We start from the raw sequence: 18,005 nt of genomic DNA, 5'->3' as shown, positions 1-18,005 counted from the left end.
CGCGGGTGCCTGGCTGCCTCTGCACAGACCCCGTGCAGTGTGGGGGTCTTAGGAGAAGACGCCAATCGTATGCTATGGCCGCTTTCTTTTATCTTTAAATGTGTACTGTTTTTTCAGCGAATGAAGCAAAATTCAAACACTTTGGAAAATGCAGACAATTATGGACAAGAAAAAACCTTCCCGAGGCCCCACGGGAAAGAGCAAGCACTGAACTGGGTGTGTTTCCTTTCCTTTGTTTGCACGTGGACGGATGTATGCGCGTGTTTGGTTGAAGTCACATTGTACATATAATCCTAAATTGCATTTTTGCTTTGGGTGTTGTCATGTCGTCTAACGTGAGCCATGAACAGGTGTTCCTGGGGGTGGCATGTCGCCACATGCCTGGAGGCCTCCGCCGTGAGTCGGTTAACTGCGTCGCCACTCTGAACACGAGGTTTGCTTATTTCAGATTTTCACTATTAAAAAGAGCATGAGGAAAATCCGTGTGCACCACGTAGATCTCTACTTCTGATGACAGCATGGGGGTGATGGCCATGAAGATCACAATAGCCTCGTGGCAGCTAGCTAACCGTCCCTCGGAACAGCTGAACCCACCCAAGGCACCGTGTGTGAGCGTGGGCGTGCGTCCGCGCTTGTCCATCGTTACAGCTGGGAACAGGTGCAGCTCGCCCTAACTCTCCAGTCCCAAGATGCATCTTTTCCAGTTTAACGTGTCTGAAATTAGGGACGGGTGCTTATGACGATCGAGGGTGCGTTTTGATTTCTTCCACCAAATATTTTTTTCTTTAAAGGCAAATAAAAATCACGATGCACCTTACAATTGATAACCTCTCAGATTCCACAAAATAGTGCTTATCATTTAATTGTCCATCTGTGCTTTGGGGCCATTAGTGAACAGCCATGATGTGCAGGAACCACCTCAGTACACAGGTCAGGGTCCCAGTGAATTAAAACATGTTGATTGTGATAAAAGATACATAATAAAATTTATTAGCCGCTTTTAAGTCCATGGCTCGGTCGGGTTAAGTGTATTCAGTGCTGCACAGCAGGCTACAGAAACGTTCCACTTTGCAGAACTGAAACTGTCCCCGGGGAACACAGCTGCCCACCCCCGCCCTCCACCCCCCGGCGACCACATTCCACTCCCCGTTTCTGTGTGACTCCTTTACAGTCACACAGCCTCTGTCTTTTTGTGACTGGCTTATTCCTCCTGGTAGAACATCCTCCAAGTTCACCCATGTTGTAGCCTGTGTCAGGACTGCCTCCTTTTTCATGACCGAATAATATTCCACCCCATGAATCTTTAAATCCTAAAAACCCATGACAATGGGAGGCCCCGGCTGGAAAATGAGTGGCGGGCCTGGCTCACGCCCACACGCCTCTGCCAGGCTCTGTAACCGGGTCTGTAGGCTTTCTTTCCTTTTCTTTCTAAACTGCTATGTCCCTTAATGAGAGCTGAGCGGGTCGCCCAGCAAGTCCCCCATGGTGACAGCCCTCTCTGATGGTGATGAGCCTTGAGGAGCTTCAGGAGACTCAGAGCTGCCTTCCAGTGCCTGCAGGGCCGTTGTGAGAACGGGGGACCAGACATACTCCGAGTTCCCACGGGGACAGAGGCCCAGCCAGTCTGTGGAAACGGCAGGAAGGTAACTACGGTTGAATGTCAGGAAGAAGCATCCACAGCGAACAGCGTGGGCTCCCCTGGGAAGCAGGGGTCTCCCCTTGGCTCAGGAGGAACTCAGAGGGAGGGGGCCGAGAACATGCCCCAGCACAGACAGACTCCGAGACAGCCCCCAACGACTGCCACCCCCTGGTGCTCATGCCCTCTGCTGCCTGGTGCAGGTGACCCCGTGACCTGTGTCTCACCAGCTGAGGTGGGCGAAGGTGAGGTAAACCACTTGTGTGGCCCTCAGCAGGACCTGGTAGCACCGATCCCTGGCTGGCTTCGATGGACAAGTTCGAACGCAGAGAGGCCCCCTTGCTAACGATGGGCCAAAACCGAGGCCTCTGTCCAACAGTCCCTGGGAGCTGAACTCTGCCAATGACCACACAAGCCTGGGGGCAGGCCTTTCCCCTGCTGGGCTGCGGGGTGGGGGAGGGGGTGGACCCTGCGCTGGCCCACCCTTGTCCATCAGACGCCAGGCAGAGGTCCCAGCCAAGCACAGCCTCCTGAGCTCAGCGATGGGGATCACGGGGCCAGCTGCCAGGTCAGCAGTGATTTGTTCCACAGTGGTGTGTGACTAACGCGCCCTTTTGGCTCTGCTTCGGTCGCCACCCCCACGTGGCAGCTCTGCCAGGGCGGCCTGTTCTCGAGACCACCGCTGACGGCTGATGGGGCAGTGTATCCTGAGCAGCCTGGGTCGTCCCCTCCTTCGCAGGGCGAGCGAGGCGCACAGGGCCGTGCAGGCGGCACAGCGCCGCCCTCCCCGGTCCCCACCAGGGTTCCATGCAGCACAGCTGGGGTCCCCCTGAGCCACCGGCCACGCATTTTTCTCCCCTTCCTCCCTCAGGGACTGTCTGAGGAAGACTCACACCTCACAGGGACCAGTGTCTGAGAAAAGCAGGCGCACACTGTGTGCAGAAGAAAGCTCACCATCCCGAGGAACACCATCTCCTCTTCTCTCTCCAGCTTGGTTTTCCTACACTGACGGAAACCTCGCCAAACCTACGAACAAAGAAGTGGTTACTGGTTTCGTACATAAGGAAGCAACGCACACACGACCACCCTGTTTCCACCCCCAGGAACTGCGCACGCCGCCGGGTGTGCCGCCTGTGCGGGCGAGGCTGACGGAGTCGTATTCCTTCTGGGATCCAAGGCGACATTTCTGCAGAATGAATGAATCCCAGCAGCGGCCTATCCCGCTGTCTGACACCTGGGGACGCTGAAGTGGACCCTTGTCCCAGATTGCAAAGAGCATGGCAGTAGAGGTAAGGGTGTCAATGCGTGGCTTTAAAAGGAAAACTCCTTCAGTGGCGTGGAGAAACGGAACACATCGGACTGGACGGCTCAGCTGGGACCTCCAGCGCAGGCGTGCAACCTCACCTCTACAGAGACGGGTCTCCTGTCAGCCCCGCCCCAGCCCTGCCCCCTCTGTCTGCCCTGCCCCCTGACCCCTGCGCTGCCTTTCAGACACAGCGACGACGGACAAGCGCCCAGACCTCCCTGCTCCTGCTTCACGTCCTCCTGCTTCTGTGCCGGCCTAATTCTAGTTTGTCACAGGCCACGCTCCGCACTTCCCTAGGAGCGACGTCGTGTTTATTTGGAAACAGATGGGGAGTAAACCTACGTGGTGCTCACCTGATCCCTGGGGGGGGGGGGTGTGCACACGTCCACAGGCACTAACCCTCCTGTAACTGCATGCCGTGTGCAAATGGATTTCAAAAAATTCATGGAGGATGAATAGCCTCTCTGAGTTGTTAGCAGCAATAGTTCTCTTTCCAAAAGTTATCGGTGATTTTAAAAATGTGAAGAAAATGCCCCGAGCGTCATACCTATTTACAATAAAGGTTAACAGACACGGCTGAGTTAACAGCTTCCCCAGGGCGACAAAATCAATCCCGTCCTTCTGCACGCAGGGCTCCGGAATTCTAAGCTGCGAGTTGACCACACCCTGGGACACGCATCCCCGGCTGCATCGACGCCTGGGCCCCCAAGCCCGGAGCCCCCTTCCCTTCTCACCTTCTGGATTCGCAGGGCGGCAGTCCCCACATCTGCTACTTTCTGGCCAAGGATCCGGGATTGCGTGCCTTTGAACTCTTGAAGGAAGATGTGCTTCATGAACAGCGCCCTCAGGCGGCCTTGCCGCGCCCGCTCCGCCGTCTGGATCACTTTCACGGCCTCTTCCAGGGGCATAGTCCTGGCAGGGGATTTCTGCCAGAAAGTTGAGATGAATCAGCGTTTGCACGCTGACCTCCACCAGCGGACCACAGAAACAGCGCACGCTTCCCTCCAACCGGAACTCGCGGTCCCCGGAAGCCAGTGAAGAGGGCGCTGGCGGCTCGGTGCCCACCGCTTCCCCGTGAGCGGTGTGCGTTTCAGTAGGACACACACTCGCGCCGCCGTCCCGTCTAAGGACCCCTGCAGCGCTTGCTACCAGTCCAGACGAGACACTAATTAGCTCCGCATTTTGGGCTGGCAGCAAACACTGGGGCTGCCAACGGAACGGATTCGGTGAAACTCGAAACGGCTATCCATGTTTCATGAACCAACAGAAGCGCATAAACATAAATTACATGCACGTCTCGAATGCGAGAATTTGAACGTCAAGCATGGGTGAAGTACAGTGCTGACTGGACACCACTGACCGGCTGCCCTGCCGAACACGACCGTGCCAAAGTCAGAGCTCTGTGTTCAGGGAGCCTGCGCCCCTCACACCCGCGGCGTGCAGGCATTTCTACAACACACGTCACACACTCTCGGAGCAGAGCAGATGCTGTTCGGGTGTCAGGTCAGCGGCCGTGTGCGAGGGCACTCAGGCAGATAGCAGGTGGCCCGCGAGCATGAGCCATCGCTGTTTACTTCCTGGCGGTTCCGCACTGTCGCTCTGGGAACAATCTCGGTCCTGCCCGGCTCCCTCCGAGGGACCCGGAGATTTCCCCGCACTGGCAGAGGCCCCCAGAGGAAAAGCCAGGCACCCCAAGTGTAGGGGCAGATACTGGGCTACACGTTGCACGCACTTTCAATAAATACACATCTGAGGGGACAGTGGGGTGCAGTGAGACCCCAAAGAACACGGAGAAGTCACCCAGACGCCCAGGGCCGCCACCCGAAAGCCAAGGTCTCGCTGACTGGGAGCCCTGGTGACCACCAGGCAGCTGCAATGGCCGGAGGGCTGGATGCTCTCTGCTTTCCAGAGGGGTCTTTGAGGACTTCTCTGTCCTCACTCAAGATAGTCCGCTTGTGGTGATTCATGTGTCACTCGAACTGATGTCATGAAATGTCAACTGGCCTTCTAAGAAAGTGTCATCATCTTGGAGTTCTGAGCAATCCCTGAGCAATCCCTGGACTGTCTCAGGCGAGCAGCCCCGGGCTGCTTCTCAGGCGGGCGAATCTGCGACAGGACGCAACACAGACCTGGCGATCCACACAGCCCTGGACACGCCGGCCACCAGCAGAGAACTGCGGTTTGGCCTCCGTTTCTAAGTTCTCAACAAATAATGGACATGAGTCACCAAAAGCGTCTATGCCGAGTAACAAGGGGGACGTGCCGCTCTCTGGCACGGAAAGGAATCCAGCGTCTACTCACGCCGGAGCAGAAGAGCAGATTCTACGGACCGGGGCACCGTATTTGTTAAAAGGGTCTACAAACCACTTGAGGGCGGTGTGCTCCGGAGTCGACCAGTATCTGAGCAAGGACCTTCTCTCTTTCTTTTAGGACTTCCATCTTCTCCTTCAAAAAATACTTGGGTATGGGAACGTCTAGTTGTTGCTAGAGAAAGAGAAAAAACATGTAAAGAGCGTTTTTGTCACAATTCCAGGACCCAAACCCAAGCAAAACGCACGGTGAGAACACGACGGACCTCACTCCCCATTTAAGGGATGGCAGGGGGCAGGGGAGAGACCCGTCACACGGAGAGAAAAACGCTGGCTGCGCCCTCTGTTTAATGGTCACAGAAACACTTCAATAATTCACGTCACTCAGGCTTCCATCAACTAGTGGTAACTTAATGAAGTTCTTCAAAGAAATATAATATCATCTCAGTCTACTTAGAATAATAACGCCAATTAGAGTAGGGAAGGATGGAGCTGTAGAGATTGTTGAATTAAACCCAGTAATTTATCATTAGCACCATCCAATTTTGTTTACCATGGTCATATGTTTCCTAGTAATTGGTTTGTTTTTATCTGAATTGCCCCATTACAAAACTTATTTACAAAATGAATTTGCTTTATTAGGAAACTTGCTTTTTATACAATAACTCTAAACTGGACATATCACCAAGCAGTTCAGATTAGAAGATGTCCAATGGCTACTTGCCAGTCGGGGTTCAATAGCTGAGCACAGGGCTAGGAAAGGTCAGAGGTGGGCCCTGGCTGCCCACGAGACACGCTGCCCGTGCCCTCGGGCCCTCCTGGCTGCCTTCTGGTAGACCCGTTGACTGGTGTCCAGGGTCAGCTGTCCTTTCTCCCACTCCAGCGTGACTCCCACACCTTCCTCCCCAACCAGGAATTTTGAAAGGAAATCACTTCCTGGTATTCACATCACAGCATGAAGGTAACCCCCTGGGAGGACTTGGTGGGGTGCAACCCCCAGGTCGAAAACCAAGCCTTTCTTCCACGGATGGCGTGTGGAGCCCGGTGAGCTGAGCTGGGTTTCCACTGCGGGTGTGGCCAGGGGACCAAGGGCAGCCCGGGGGACAGCCACATTCACAGTTAGGCTGTGACCCACCAACCGACGAGCGTGTGCAGGTGCCGAGCTAACTAAACTTCAGGACAAGACCTTTGACGTGGCTCCACCTGGTCCCACAAAACCACAGTCAGGCTTTGGGGCCAACCGGGTGACTGGGTGTGGACAAGAGGGGGAAACAGGGGCTGGAACCCCGGGCCTGCCTCGGGGCCCCCATTCACAGCACGTTTCACATGCCCCACCGACTCCAGGGGTTCCGGTCTCCACACGTGGAATTGAGGAGACGTCTGGGGGCGGAGCAACTCTCCCCCCACGTGTGTGTCTCTGCGTTGGGGGACCTATCAGGGAAGACCCCTGATGCGGCAGCTTCCAGAAACAGCCCTCTGGCTAGTTTAGCCACAAGCGAACCCGATGGCAGGGTCTGGGAGCTTGTGGAGCCAGGGCAGGGACACGGCTGAGTGTCGGTCCGCAGCAGGGACGCGTCCCGGATGCGGAGGCCTGCAGGGCTCTGCCGCCTATCTGTGCTCCTCGGGGAGTCCGCTTTGTCTCCCCTCTCTCCTTCTCTCTGAAGGGCAGCTTCCGCCAGTGGCCTGAGAGTCTGCTGAGTGGTCTCCACCCACGGACAAGGGGCTCGGGAGTGAGAGCCCAGACCCCGAGAGAGAAGCCAGGCAGTCGCCCCCTCTGTCCCAGGTCAGACCTCTCAGGGAAGCACCGGGTGCCACAGCTGCCCGGGGGCCCGTCCCTGAACCAGTCGGCTGCAGTCAGTGGTGCGGGACATGTGGTACTGATAGCTGGGCGCTGGCCCCGGGGAGCCGCAGGCGACACAGGAGACGGAGCACCCGAAGCCCAGACCCAGAGGGTGCTGGTTGCGGGGGGGGGGCTCCACCCTGAAATGCAGGCCTGGCCTGCACAGAAGTTTCTGAAGGTCAGTGTGTCTCCCTGGCTGGGACGCTGGCTGTGGGGTCCACGGTGCTAAGTCTGGAGGCCCCCCCAGACCAGCAGGCCCTCAGAGCCGCCACCTGGCTCAGCCCACACCTTCCAGGACAGGCAGGAAACGCTGCTGGCAGTGTACTGCCTCGAGGGCTTCCTAGAGGGGGTCACTCATTCGTCATCCCTCCCAGCACTCAGTGGCTCTGTCGCCCGCCTGGATGCCCAGGTCTTTGAGAAGGCAGACTGGCTGAGGCAGTAAGGAAAGCGGGGGATGAACTGAACAAACCTGCCCCACAAACTTCACAAACTCGTTCCTTAGATTTGGGGATGTTATTTAATATTCTTAGAATTAAATTTGTAAATTTAATCCAGACCTGAGGATGTGTTTGATTTTAGAGAGAGAGGAAGGGAGGGAGGGAGGGAGGGAGGGAGGGAGGGAGGGAAATATGAGAGAGAAACACTGACTGGCTGTCTCTCGTGCGCACCCTGACTGGCGAGTGAACCCATGACCTGGACACGTGCCCCGACCGGGAGTCAAACCCACACCGTTCTGGTGCACGGGACGACAATGTGACCAAACGAGCCACCAGGCCAGGTCTAAACTAATTTAATATTAAGTAATTAATTAAATTTAGGAATACAACTGAATGACCATTTCTTTCATATTTATCCTAAGTTGTTCTTGATATTTTAACACAGGTAGGTAAAGTGCACAACCCAGAAACTTGAACGTGAATGGTCTTTGCCACCTCCATTCATTTCAGTCACTCTCCAGTCCACTCTGATAAAGGTGCGGCTTGTGCTGGAAACTCTGTCCCAGTGGGAACATAACCTTCAATGAAGCCCAGGTGTTTTCAAAAGGAAGAAACATTAATCCCCATGTAGAAAATTAAACATTTTCTCCTTTTAACTTTAAGGAAACGCTCCTTCCAAAGTGAAGCCTGAGCTCCCAGGACCGTGACCCTGAGTGCAGTGCCCACTGGCCCCCGGGAGACCCTCTGGGCAGGGCCAGAGCGTCAGAAGAGACCCTGGGCGGGTGGCGGCCGAGGCCGGAGGGCAGCCCGGGGGCAGAACTCACAGGAAGGCTCGGTGGCCATGGGTGGCAGCAGGTGAGCCCCAGGGCCTTGAAGAGGGAGAGGGAGCTGCCCTGGTGTCTGAGGCTCAGAGGCCTGTCACACATCCTTCGAGTCACCGTGGACCCTGAACAATGGAGGAGGCACACCTGCCCGGGAGCAGGGAAGTAGCCACCAAAGGCTGCTCACGGAGAGGGCCCGGGAGAGAGAGACCTGAGAGTCCTCCTCGGGAGACAGAGGCGCTGCTGACGGGAACTGGAAGGGCTGGTGCCACCAGATCTCCGGGAAGGGTCACCGGATCTCCCTCCCAACCGGCCTGGACGGAGGCCACGGTAACCAGCAAGATCACAGTAACCTCGGTGTCTGGCAGAACCACAGCCTGTAAAGATTCATTTGTGCCCAAAATGAGGCCCCTCGGCCCCAGCAGGACAGTCTGCTGGGGGGCTGTGCTTCAACTTCTGATACAGCGAACAACCAGGAAACGTCTCTACCGTGCCTGCAGAGCAGCGGTTACGAACTACCCATCTCATCCACCCCAAAAAGACACTCACAAGAAAACCAGGAACTTACGGGCGTCAACTTTAGGTCCTGTAAGATACTGTCAAAATAATGAAACTCAGCCAATTCCAGCTCCACCATCTCATTCTTGAGCTCCAGGATGCGACCCATCACCCCGTCCAGGACCTTCCGGATCAGCGTGCGCTTCTGCGGGTGCACGACCTGGTCGTAGGCGTCCTCCAGGTTTCTGAAGATCTGCACGTACTTTATGTAGAAGGTGGCCAACATCTGGAAGATGAAAACTTCACCCCTGGGAGGCTCCGCCCGCTTCTGAGACTCTTTGTCGATCAGGGAATTGAGGGCCTCCTGGGTCTGACGCCACATCTGATTGTACATTCTGGAAAAGACAGAGTTCAGACCGTGCGATGAGCAGAAACCACTGTGTAGCCACTCGGGCTGGCGTCCGGGGCGACCCGTGGTGACTTGTCACCAACAGGGAGCTCAGAACACTGCCTGCTGTCCCGGGGCCTGGGACTTCTGTGTGTGACCACTGCTGCCTCCACCGAATAAGAGCTCAGAAAGCCTTTCACCTAAACGGTGCAAAGGGGATCCCGGCTATGCCAGTGAAGCCAGGTCTGAAGCCAATGAGCAGACCAGTCCGCTGATCTGTCCGTGGCCAGAGCTGGTGAGGACAAACAGGTCAACCGCTCCGGAAAGCGGTTCGGGACGATCCTGTAAAGCTGAACCCGTGCGTCCCTACCGAGGGACGGGTACACCCCAGAGAAATGCTCGGGAACCGGCACCAACAATGGCCGCAGAAACAAGTCTTCACGACAACAGAACCCCGGAGGCGACCCAGGTGTCTGTCCACAAGAGGACGAGCAAGTAGAGTGTGGTGTGGTCACTGATGCTGCGCGGGGGTGACTGCGAGTGACCACAGCCATAAGCACCCAGCACAGACCCCACAGACATAATGGAGAGTGGCTCTGGGCGCTCCAGGGGGCTGAGACCCCGGATAGGAGCCCACAGGAAGTAGCAGAGGGGGCTAGGGTTGGGGTCTGCCCTCTCCCGACCCCCGGTGCACCATCACGTGGTTGGCTGCCCTCTTTCTACCGGAGGCTCAGGCTGGTGACGACAGCCCGGCCTTCCCAACCCCGGGACACCCCACTACCCCAGGCAGTTCCCCTGCACCCAGCTCACACCTGTGTCACTCGGTCCCTTCATCTGTCCCCACTGCTGGGTGCCATTCTTTTCCTGTCGGGACTCTGCCATAAACGGCGGAGACCATTAAGACTTTTTATAAAAATACTGGGTTATTTTGGCCCTTTTACAATATGTAAGAACCAAGCCTCACTGAAAAAAGCTAACTGAAGTTCACTGTGTCTGGGGAGGGGCTTATCTGCCAGTGGGCATCACTGGGGTGTGAGAGGGTGGGCAGGACCCCAGCCACCACCTGTGGACCAGGGCCACCAGAGAATGTCGGCCTCCACCCGCTGGGTCTCCCCGGGGCTGTGTGGGCGGCTCCAACCTCCTGCTGGCAAAGGGCTGAGGGCTCACTTCCTCTTTACCAGCAGCCTCTCCTTGTCCCCCTCCCCTGTGCCTGGTGTCCCCAGGCCGCCCTCATGTGCCTCCTTGCTTGGATCATGGGGTGGACGGGTCCCCATTACAGATTTCCAGCCAGTCCTCACCCCTCTGGCCCAGCCCAGAAGGACCAGACCTCCCCCTACTTCCCAGGGCTGTGCCTTCCCTTCCCTACCCCTCTGGCCCTGGCGCCATGGTCTCTGACCGGCCTCTTCCTCCTCCTCGGGTCTCCTTTCTCTCCTCCTACATTTTCGAGACAATCCTTGTCACATGCTCCAGTGTCCTCTTGGCCCTCGGGTGTTTACAGCCCTTTAACCCATTATTGGCTGGAGGTGATTCGGGAGCAGGGGGCAGTAAACGTGCCCCTCCGATCGCCACAGGGCGCCCCCTGTTGCCACAGGGCGCCCCCTGCCTCCCTCCCGAGGTCATTCCCAGGCATCCCTCCCTGTGCTCTGCTCTGGCCCCATGGGCCTTCTTCACCACGAGCCACACCCTCCTGGGAGTGAGAAGGTGTGAGCCTCACTGAGCTGCTGACCACACATCACCTTGTCCCCCAGGTATCCTGGTGACAATCCACAAAAAGAGGCTCCTATCACCCCCCCTGAAATTGGGGGAAGGAGATGGCTTGCCCCTGAGTTGGCAGGTAGGGGGCTTGAACCCGGGTCTGTGCGACTTAAGCCCGGACCACTGTTCAACACTGGGCACCTCTGCCTCCACCGAAAACAGAAGCAGCCTGGGTACCAGAAAACATATGACTGAAGCTCTCGCCAAGGGGACGGGGGGAAAACGCACTGGATGTGCGTGGATGTGTCGGACACCAAAAAGACACAAAGATCTGTAGCCCCACACGCCCCACTTTTCCTCCCCTGCCTGTCCCCACAGGCCGGGGAGTTTTCGCACTGACTCCCGTCCCCGGAGCTCTGCCCACTGCGTTCAAGAAGCAGATTTCTCCAAATTTAGATGCCTCTTTCACAAGAGTGCTGGACAGGAGCACGCTGCTAGCCACGCCCGTCAGAAAAGCCAAGGTGATTGTCAGAAAGTTAGGCTGTCGTTTAGCCCAGGGCACCCCACTCCGGGCCTACAGACACCCCGAAACACAGGCTGTTTCCCAGGAATGGACCCAGAGAAGAGCAACAAAGTCATCTCCTGGTGACAGTGCCAGGGGCATTTCGGCAATTTTGCTGGTCACAGCAGAAAAAGACAAGCACACCGGGGAGGCGGCAAAGAGCAGGGGCCAGATGCACTCTGGAGCAGCAGACACAGAGGCTTCGCAAATCCCCCCCCCCCCCCCCAGAGGCCCAGGCTTCCAGCATCCGGGAGGGGGCAGCGGCCCCAGGCGCCCGCTGACCCGCCGGGCTGCGGGCTGCGCATTCCAACCGGCTCAACACAGGTTCACGTAAAACAGAAGAACCAGGCTTGCCCTGTGGTCTAAGTCGGGTTTAGGGACTCAACCTGTCAGGACAACACTGCAGAAGAAAATTACAGGCTCATTTTGTTTAAACTTGGATCTGAAATTCCACTCAGCAAACAGAACATGGCGCCAGATCAAAAGAACCGTTCCCTGCGACTGAGGGGGGTCGTCTCGGGAATTCAGGAGAGTCCCACACATTGCCGAACTGAACACAGCAACAGGACAGTAAAAACTGGAGATCGTTTCCGCAGATACCGGGAAGATGCTCAATAAATTTCCATTTACGACACAATCCTGACGAAGAGTGTTATCTGCACACGCCAACGGACAGAGGGGGGTGACGCTGAAATCCAGAGACCAAGAGCAATTTCACTAGAGAAACCCTAGAAACGCCCCCAGAAAAACGGAAGTAGAAAGGGGTGACAGACTGATCGGAAAGAATTTTAAAACTGCTTGTGAATGACTCCACTGCAAAATCCAAGGAAATCGGGAACAAAGTACAAGTCAGGGAGTGCAGCAAAGTAGCAAGGCTTAGATAAAACCCAGAGCAGAGCTGAAGAAAATTCCAGAACGCTGGTGGCAGAAGTTCAGAGCAGGCAGAAGGCACTATCCGCTCCTGGCTGCAGAGACGAGATACAAAGAAAGCTCCCGAGACCAACGCGCGGACTTAATATTACCGAGAATTTGGTAATAATTCAGTGCAGACTCTATAAATAACCTCAGTCACATCTCCCCACGTGGGGGTGGAGCCCGTACTGAAAGATAAAGGGCATCTTATCAGACATCAAAGCCCTTCGCACACCCATCCACATCAGGGTTGTGCAACCGCCGGGCACGCTGCCTCCACAGGGGGCTGGTGGGGTGACCTGAACCCCACAGAGCGGCACACCCATCAACAACACGGGGCCTGGGGGGAGAGGAGGCTTCCCTGGGGAAGTGCCAGCCAGGGGCCAGAGTGGAACACACCTGGAACCAAGGCTACCTCCACTTGGAGCAGACGCAGGCGGGGCCTCGCCGCCCCCGCTCAGGGCCTGTGCAGCTCCCACCGAGGCTCCGAGGTGCAGAAGCCCCTTCAGGCCCTGGAGGAGCTGGCCCCGCACTGGAACTTCTGGCCAGAGACCTTTCTGGTGGCTTGAGTCTTCAGGGCCCTGCTGTTTAGTGGGCCGTGGCCTGTGCCATGGCCTGTGCTCCCTCGCCTGCTGTCTCTCCGGGGACCCTTCTTGGAGAGACCAGGCGAAGCTTGTTGGCTGATGGGAATATGTTAATGTCAGGGGCTACTTGGGCACACTGACCCCTGCATCATACCCTGGAGGCTGACTTTGTCTCAGCATTTTCCATGTGCCCCCACTGAGCACAACCCCTCCACCCCCTGGGCTGCCAGGCGCCTGGACGCTGGGCCTCGGCCAGGCCAGCCTGCGGGGCCCCCACCTCCCTCAAAGCCCCCATCAGGCTGGAGCCCCACCCTGCCTTGCTGCCCTGAGGTCGCAGCATCCTGGAGACCTGCCAAGGTCATGCTGGATGAGGGACATGGCAAGATAACGTTTTAACAAGAGCACTGTTGAAAGAGAGTCCCCAAATCATAAATGCACCCTTTTAAAGTGGGCACCTTGGTGGTTTTTAGCACGATGCCAGAGCTGTGCAACTCTCCGGTGGACCTGATTTCGGAACATTGTCTCCACTCCAGAAAGAAACCCCGCCCCCATTTGCAGTCTTGCCCTGTGTGCCCCTGGGCACGCCCCCCACCCCCAGGCAACCACCAGCCCATCTGTCTCTCTCTGTCTGCTCTGGGCATGACGCCTACGCCTACGTTCAGTCACACAACAGGTGGTCCTTGTGTCCACTCCTCACCCTCGTGTGCCCGGGGCCCACCCGTGGCGCAGCTCACATCTGCACATTGCTCCTTTCTGTTGCTGACTACCATTCCACTGCAGGCAGAGGCTGCATTTTGGGTGCCCATGTTTCCGTGGCTGGACACGTGGGGCGTCCTGCCTCTTGGCTGTTGTGAATGACGCTGCCTCAAGCATTTCCATGGGGCTTTTGTGAGGGCACGTGTTTTTATTCCTCCTGGGCATGGCAAGGTGGTTTTTAAAGGCAAAGATTCCCCGTGTGACGTCAGAACCCGCCTTCTGAGGTAGCGGGTCGCAGGCAGTTCACTCAGCCCCCACGCCTGGCCTTCCTCGAGCTGGATGCTGGCGCCCGCCCCGGACGCCCCCCAGGATTACTGCGGCAGAGGGACCAGATGTGGAAGTGCTCTGGCAATTTTAAATGTGCCTTGTAAGGAGAAGGTACTGTTTTGTCCATGAGACTACTTAGCATTTTTTAAGTACATGATTGGTTTCAGACTTGAGCACACGACCCAGGAACGTTCCAGAGACTGAAGTCAGGACTGTGGGTGGAGGAGACCGTGTATGACAGTTGAAAAAGACCAGATTCCTGCACGAGCAGCCGCTCTCCTGAACGGCAGCGGGGGTGGGGGGTGGGGGTGAGCGTTCCGAAACGGGAGTGCTCACCAAGTTGCGTTATGCACCCTAAGCCCTCCATTCTCCCAATATCGTCCGGGTGTTCACTCTCTTTCTGGAATGTTCCTTCAGCCCGTTTGTTCGGAGGGGGGCCCGGCTGTCACCTGAGGACACAGCTGTCCTCCCAGCGAGGCTCCCTTTCTCCCACAGTGGGGGCGGGGTCAAGGGCCTGCCTGGATCCCATTGCCCCTTCCCGCCCTGCCCCCTAAGCTCCCGGCTTTGAACCTCATTTCATCAGGGGGTGCTGCCCTTTGAACCTCATTTCATCAGGGGGTGCTGCCTGCATCCCTCAGTGTTGCCTGCGTCCACATCTATCATCTCCCTCCTTCAGCTAGAGCATCCCCTTTCCCTGACCAAGGGCCATTCCCCCAAATACAAATAGGCCATTGTTCCCTGTCTTTAAAAAAATAATCTTTCTCCGGGTCCCATTTCCCTGCCACCAACTACAGCAAAACTTCCTCAAAAGTTAGCTGCACTCACTGTCTACAGTTTCTCTCCTGCCCTCACTCGACTCAATCTTTCCGTCCATCGCTCCACTGAAGGTCAAGGTCACCACCAGAGGCCACTGCCAAATCGATGGTCAGTTCCCAGTTCTGCTGGGACTTGTCTCAGCAACATTTCAGAGTTTGTTACTCCCTCCTCCGAGGAATGTGTTTTGTTTTTTTTTTAACCTGGCTTCCAGGACACCGTGATTTTGCTTCTTCCCCACTGACCATGCCTGTGACCTCTTTGTTATTTTCTGCTTTTGTCCACAATCTCTTACTGTCAGAGGAGCCAGGGCCGAGCCCTTGGACCTCTTCTCCCCATCTATACTCATTCTGTGCCTCATGAAGACCACCCACACACCAGCAACTCTCAGTTTCTATTTCATATGTAGGCCTCTCACGCGAACTTAAGACCGGAACAGCAGGCTGCCTCCCTGCTCTCTGTCTGATGGCCAATTGGCACTTCCAACCCAACACTTCCTGCACTGGACGCCTCATCTCCCCACCAGCCAACCTCGGCAGGCCCTTGACCTCTCCACTCCCATTTCCTTGCCTAGCAAATGGGGCTAGTTAACAGTGCAGGCTGAGCTACAGTGCCTGCCTTGCCACTGACGAGCTGCTTGGCCTCTTGCTGCCTAAGTTTCCTCATCTGCAAAATGGACACTCCTACATTAAAGGGGTGTCGTGAGATTGAAAGTCATTCTATTTCGAGGCAGTGAGGTCACTGCTGCCCAAGTGCAGGGTCCAGGGCGAGGTCAATGCTCTTCTCACTGCCACCTGCCTGGTGTCGCTTGGTGCAAAGCAGGGGGAGTAATCAAGCTTCTTCAAGACCTTTCTTGACGTAATACTGGACCCTGGGTGCTTTCACAAAGCAAGCATATATTCCTGTGACATGCTAACATAAAAGTAGGCAACGTGCTGTGACGTTCTGGAGGTTCTGCTTCCTCCAAAATACATGAGCGGGCTTAGGGGGCACAGCGGGGGGCCTGGAGGGGGCAGTGTGAGGGGAGGAGGAAGATCTGAGTGTCTGACATTCCTTGATCATGAGAAGCTGATACTCTAGCCTGTGAAGGATCTTTATTTGTTATAATGTATAAAGAAAGAAAAGAAGGAGGTGGGAGAAGAAAAGAGAAGAAAAAAGCAAAGCGCAGGAAGCCATCTTTTGCTTTGGAGAAGACCACCCTTTGGCTGTGGCCCAGCAGCCCATCACTTACATGTTCGACATGGCTGGCTACCTTCCCTCTTTCCCTCACCCGCCAGGAACCTCTTCTTTCACCCTCCGAAAGACCTGCAGGGTTGCAGGTCTCAGGACCCCACCAGAGGCGCTCAGGAAGTGGTCCTTCCAGAAGGAGCAGCAGGTGTCTGGGAGAGCCTAGCACTGTGGCCAAGGAAAGGTGCCAGCCAGGGATGCGCAAGCACAGAGAGTGGGATGAGATGGATCTCGGCGCTACCCCGAGGCTCTGGAACGCTACTGTGGCCGCGAGCTGGAACCTAGCAACGGAGGCGCTACGCCTGCGCAGTGCCCTTCCTCTCGGGCTCAGGCCGGATGCGCGCCCCGCCCCCGCTGCGCGCTGGGCGCCTGCGCCTCCTTCTTCTGTTTCCGAGGCAACCAGGCCTGACGCCGGAAGCCGGGGCAGCCCCTCCTGGTGCTGGCCGTTAGCGGTTGAAGACGAACTGCTCCGGAGCAGGTGGGAGGGGCCGAACTCCCGCTGGGCCCGCCCCGCGAGCGTTTTCGGGAGGCTCCAGGTCCCGTCCACCGCCGTTTGCTCCATTTTCATCATCTTCCGAAATGTACTCCTTGTCAAGGCCTCGAATGCTGTGGCCTCAGTCTCCCCATCTGTAAAGCGAGGTAACAATCGTCCCTTCGTTCAGAGTCACCGGCCCTGTGCTCTGGGCCGGGAGCCAACTTAGGCTGGGCGTACAGGATGGTCGCAGACGCTGACGCTGCCCTTCTGGGGCGAAATGAAAGTGAAGCTGCCAGTACCTTGTGAATGAGCAAGCCACTTCCATTCTTTTCTTTGTCCTTTCTCCTTCGTATTGCGGAGCGCAGGACCAATAAAATGGCATTGGTCCGATTAAGACAGTATGAAGACTATAAAACGAAGTGGAGTCACTCATGTCAACTAAAATGGTAGCCAGTCAGCCATGACACTTTGGTCCAAGCAGGAAGCTATGTTAAGTCAGAGCAGACACACTGGCAAGGAGACACTTAAGTTGCCTATACACGTGCTCAGAGCAGGGGCATCCAGCAGAACAGCCGTGTACCACCCAGAGGGGCCTGGGCCAAGTCCACGCTTGGCATCCGGGTGCCAAGACACTTCTATCAAGAGACCCCGCAGGGTGGAGGATGTCACTTCAGTCAGCCCGGCTGACTGACAGGAAGGATGGTATCACAAACATACATTCGTGACACATATGTAGAACTGTTGAGATTTATTTGCAAATTTTACACCCTGCGATTCATACAGGAACATATTGAGAACAAATGCAGTTGGTCAAGAGTAGCAAGGACTGCCATGTAGAAGTCACACAGTCTGGGCCACAGAGCCTCTGTCCCACAGTTAGCAATGCAATGAACCCAAGAGTAAAAACCAGCCAAAAGGGAAGGAGCGACCAAACGGAAAATCAAGTACAACTCATGCCGTAGACCGGATACACTGTCCTGCACTGCAGAACGGTATCTACATCACGCCCACCCCCTCCGGGAAATCCCTGCTGGGAAGGAAACCGAGCAGGCAACGTACCAAGAATGCTCTCTCACTCACAGTTCTGCTACAAAGAGGATGCCGATCTACGGAACGAGCTGAATGGGTAGAGTAAGCAAGTGTAAAGTAGAACAAACAAGCCACCTGGGAAGACCCAGGGAGATCAAACCATCGTCAGTAGGGACAGGTCTCTGCTGCCCACAGGCCCTGACCAGAGCCCGGGAAATCACCAGGGTCTGCTGTTTTCTGGGCCTTGCAGTGAATGGAGGCCAAGCGTCAAAGTGGCGTTTTGTCAGAGGAATAGGATGCGCGCTGGGCAGGGGCAAGGGCACGGTGGTAAAGGGTTTGCCAGACTTTCAGAAGAGAAGGCAGAGCTCAGACCTGACACAGACCCATCGGATCAGTTCTTACCCGCACAAGGGGTACAGGCAGATAAAAATGCAATCGCCCACCGGGCAA

At 56.2% G+C, this 18,005-nt stretch overlaps 1 protein-coding gene across 1 annotated transcript in view; it reads right to left on the bottom strand.

Moving 5' to 3' along the window:
- DRC11 (dynein regulatory complex subunit 11) overlaps nt 1-16,298 on the bottom strand; it is a 101,029-nt gene extending 84,731 nt beyond the window's left edge. Inside the window, exons 1-5 of the mRNA XM_037069237.1 lie at nt 16,056-16,298; nt 8,918-9,242; nt 5,307-5,426; nt 3,677-3,868; nt 2,591-2,662 (exon numbers count right to left, since the gene is read on the bottom strand). Of these exons, the coding sequence (XP_036925132.1) occupies nt 2,591-2,662; nt 3,677-3,868; nt 5,307-5,426; nt 8,918-9,242; nt 16,056-16,066 (720 nt within the window). The 5' untranslated portion in view covers nt 16,067-16,298. The remainder of the gene's footprint in view (nt 1-2,590; nt 2,663-3,676; nt 3,869-5,306; nt 5,427-8,917; nt 9,243-16,055) is intronic.
- Between the last annotated feature and the right edge of the window lie 1,707 nt (nt 16,299-18,005).

This window comes from Sturnira hondurensis, unplaced genomic scaffold (assembly GCF_014824575.4).
Source record: "Sturnira hondurensis isolate 20B ecotype Veracruz unplaced genomic scaffold, ASM1482457v3 Scaffold0018493, whole genome shotgun sequence".
NCBI classification, from domain to species: Eukaryota; Metazoa; Chordata; class Mammalia; order Chiroptera; family Phyllostomidae; genus Sturnira; species Sturnira hondurensis.
This window is presented reverse-complemented; position numbering and strand designations above follow the sequence as displayed.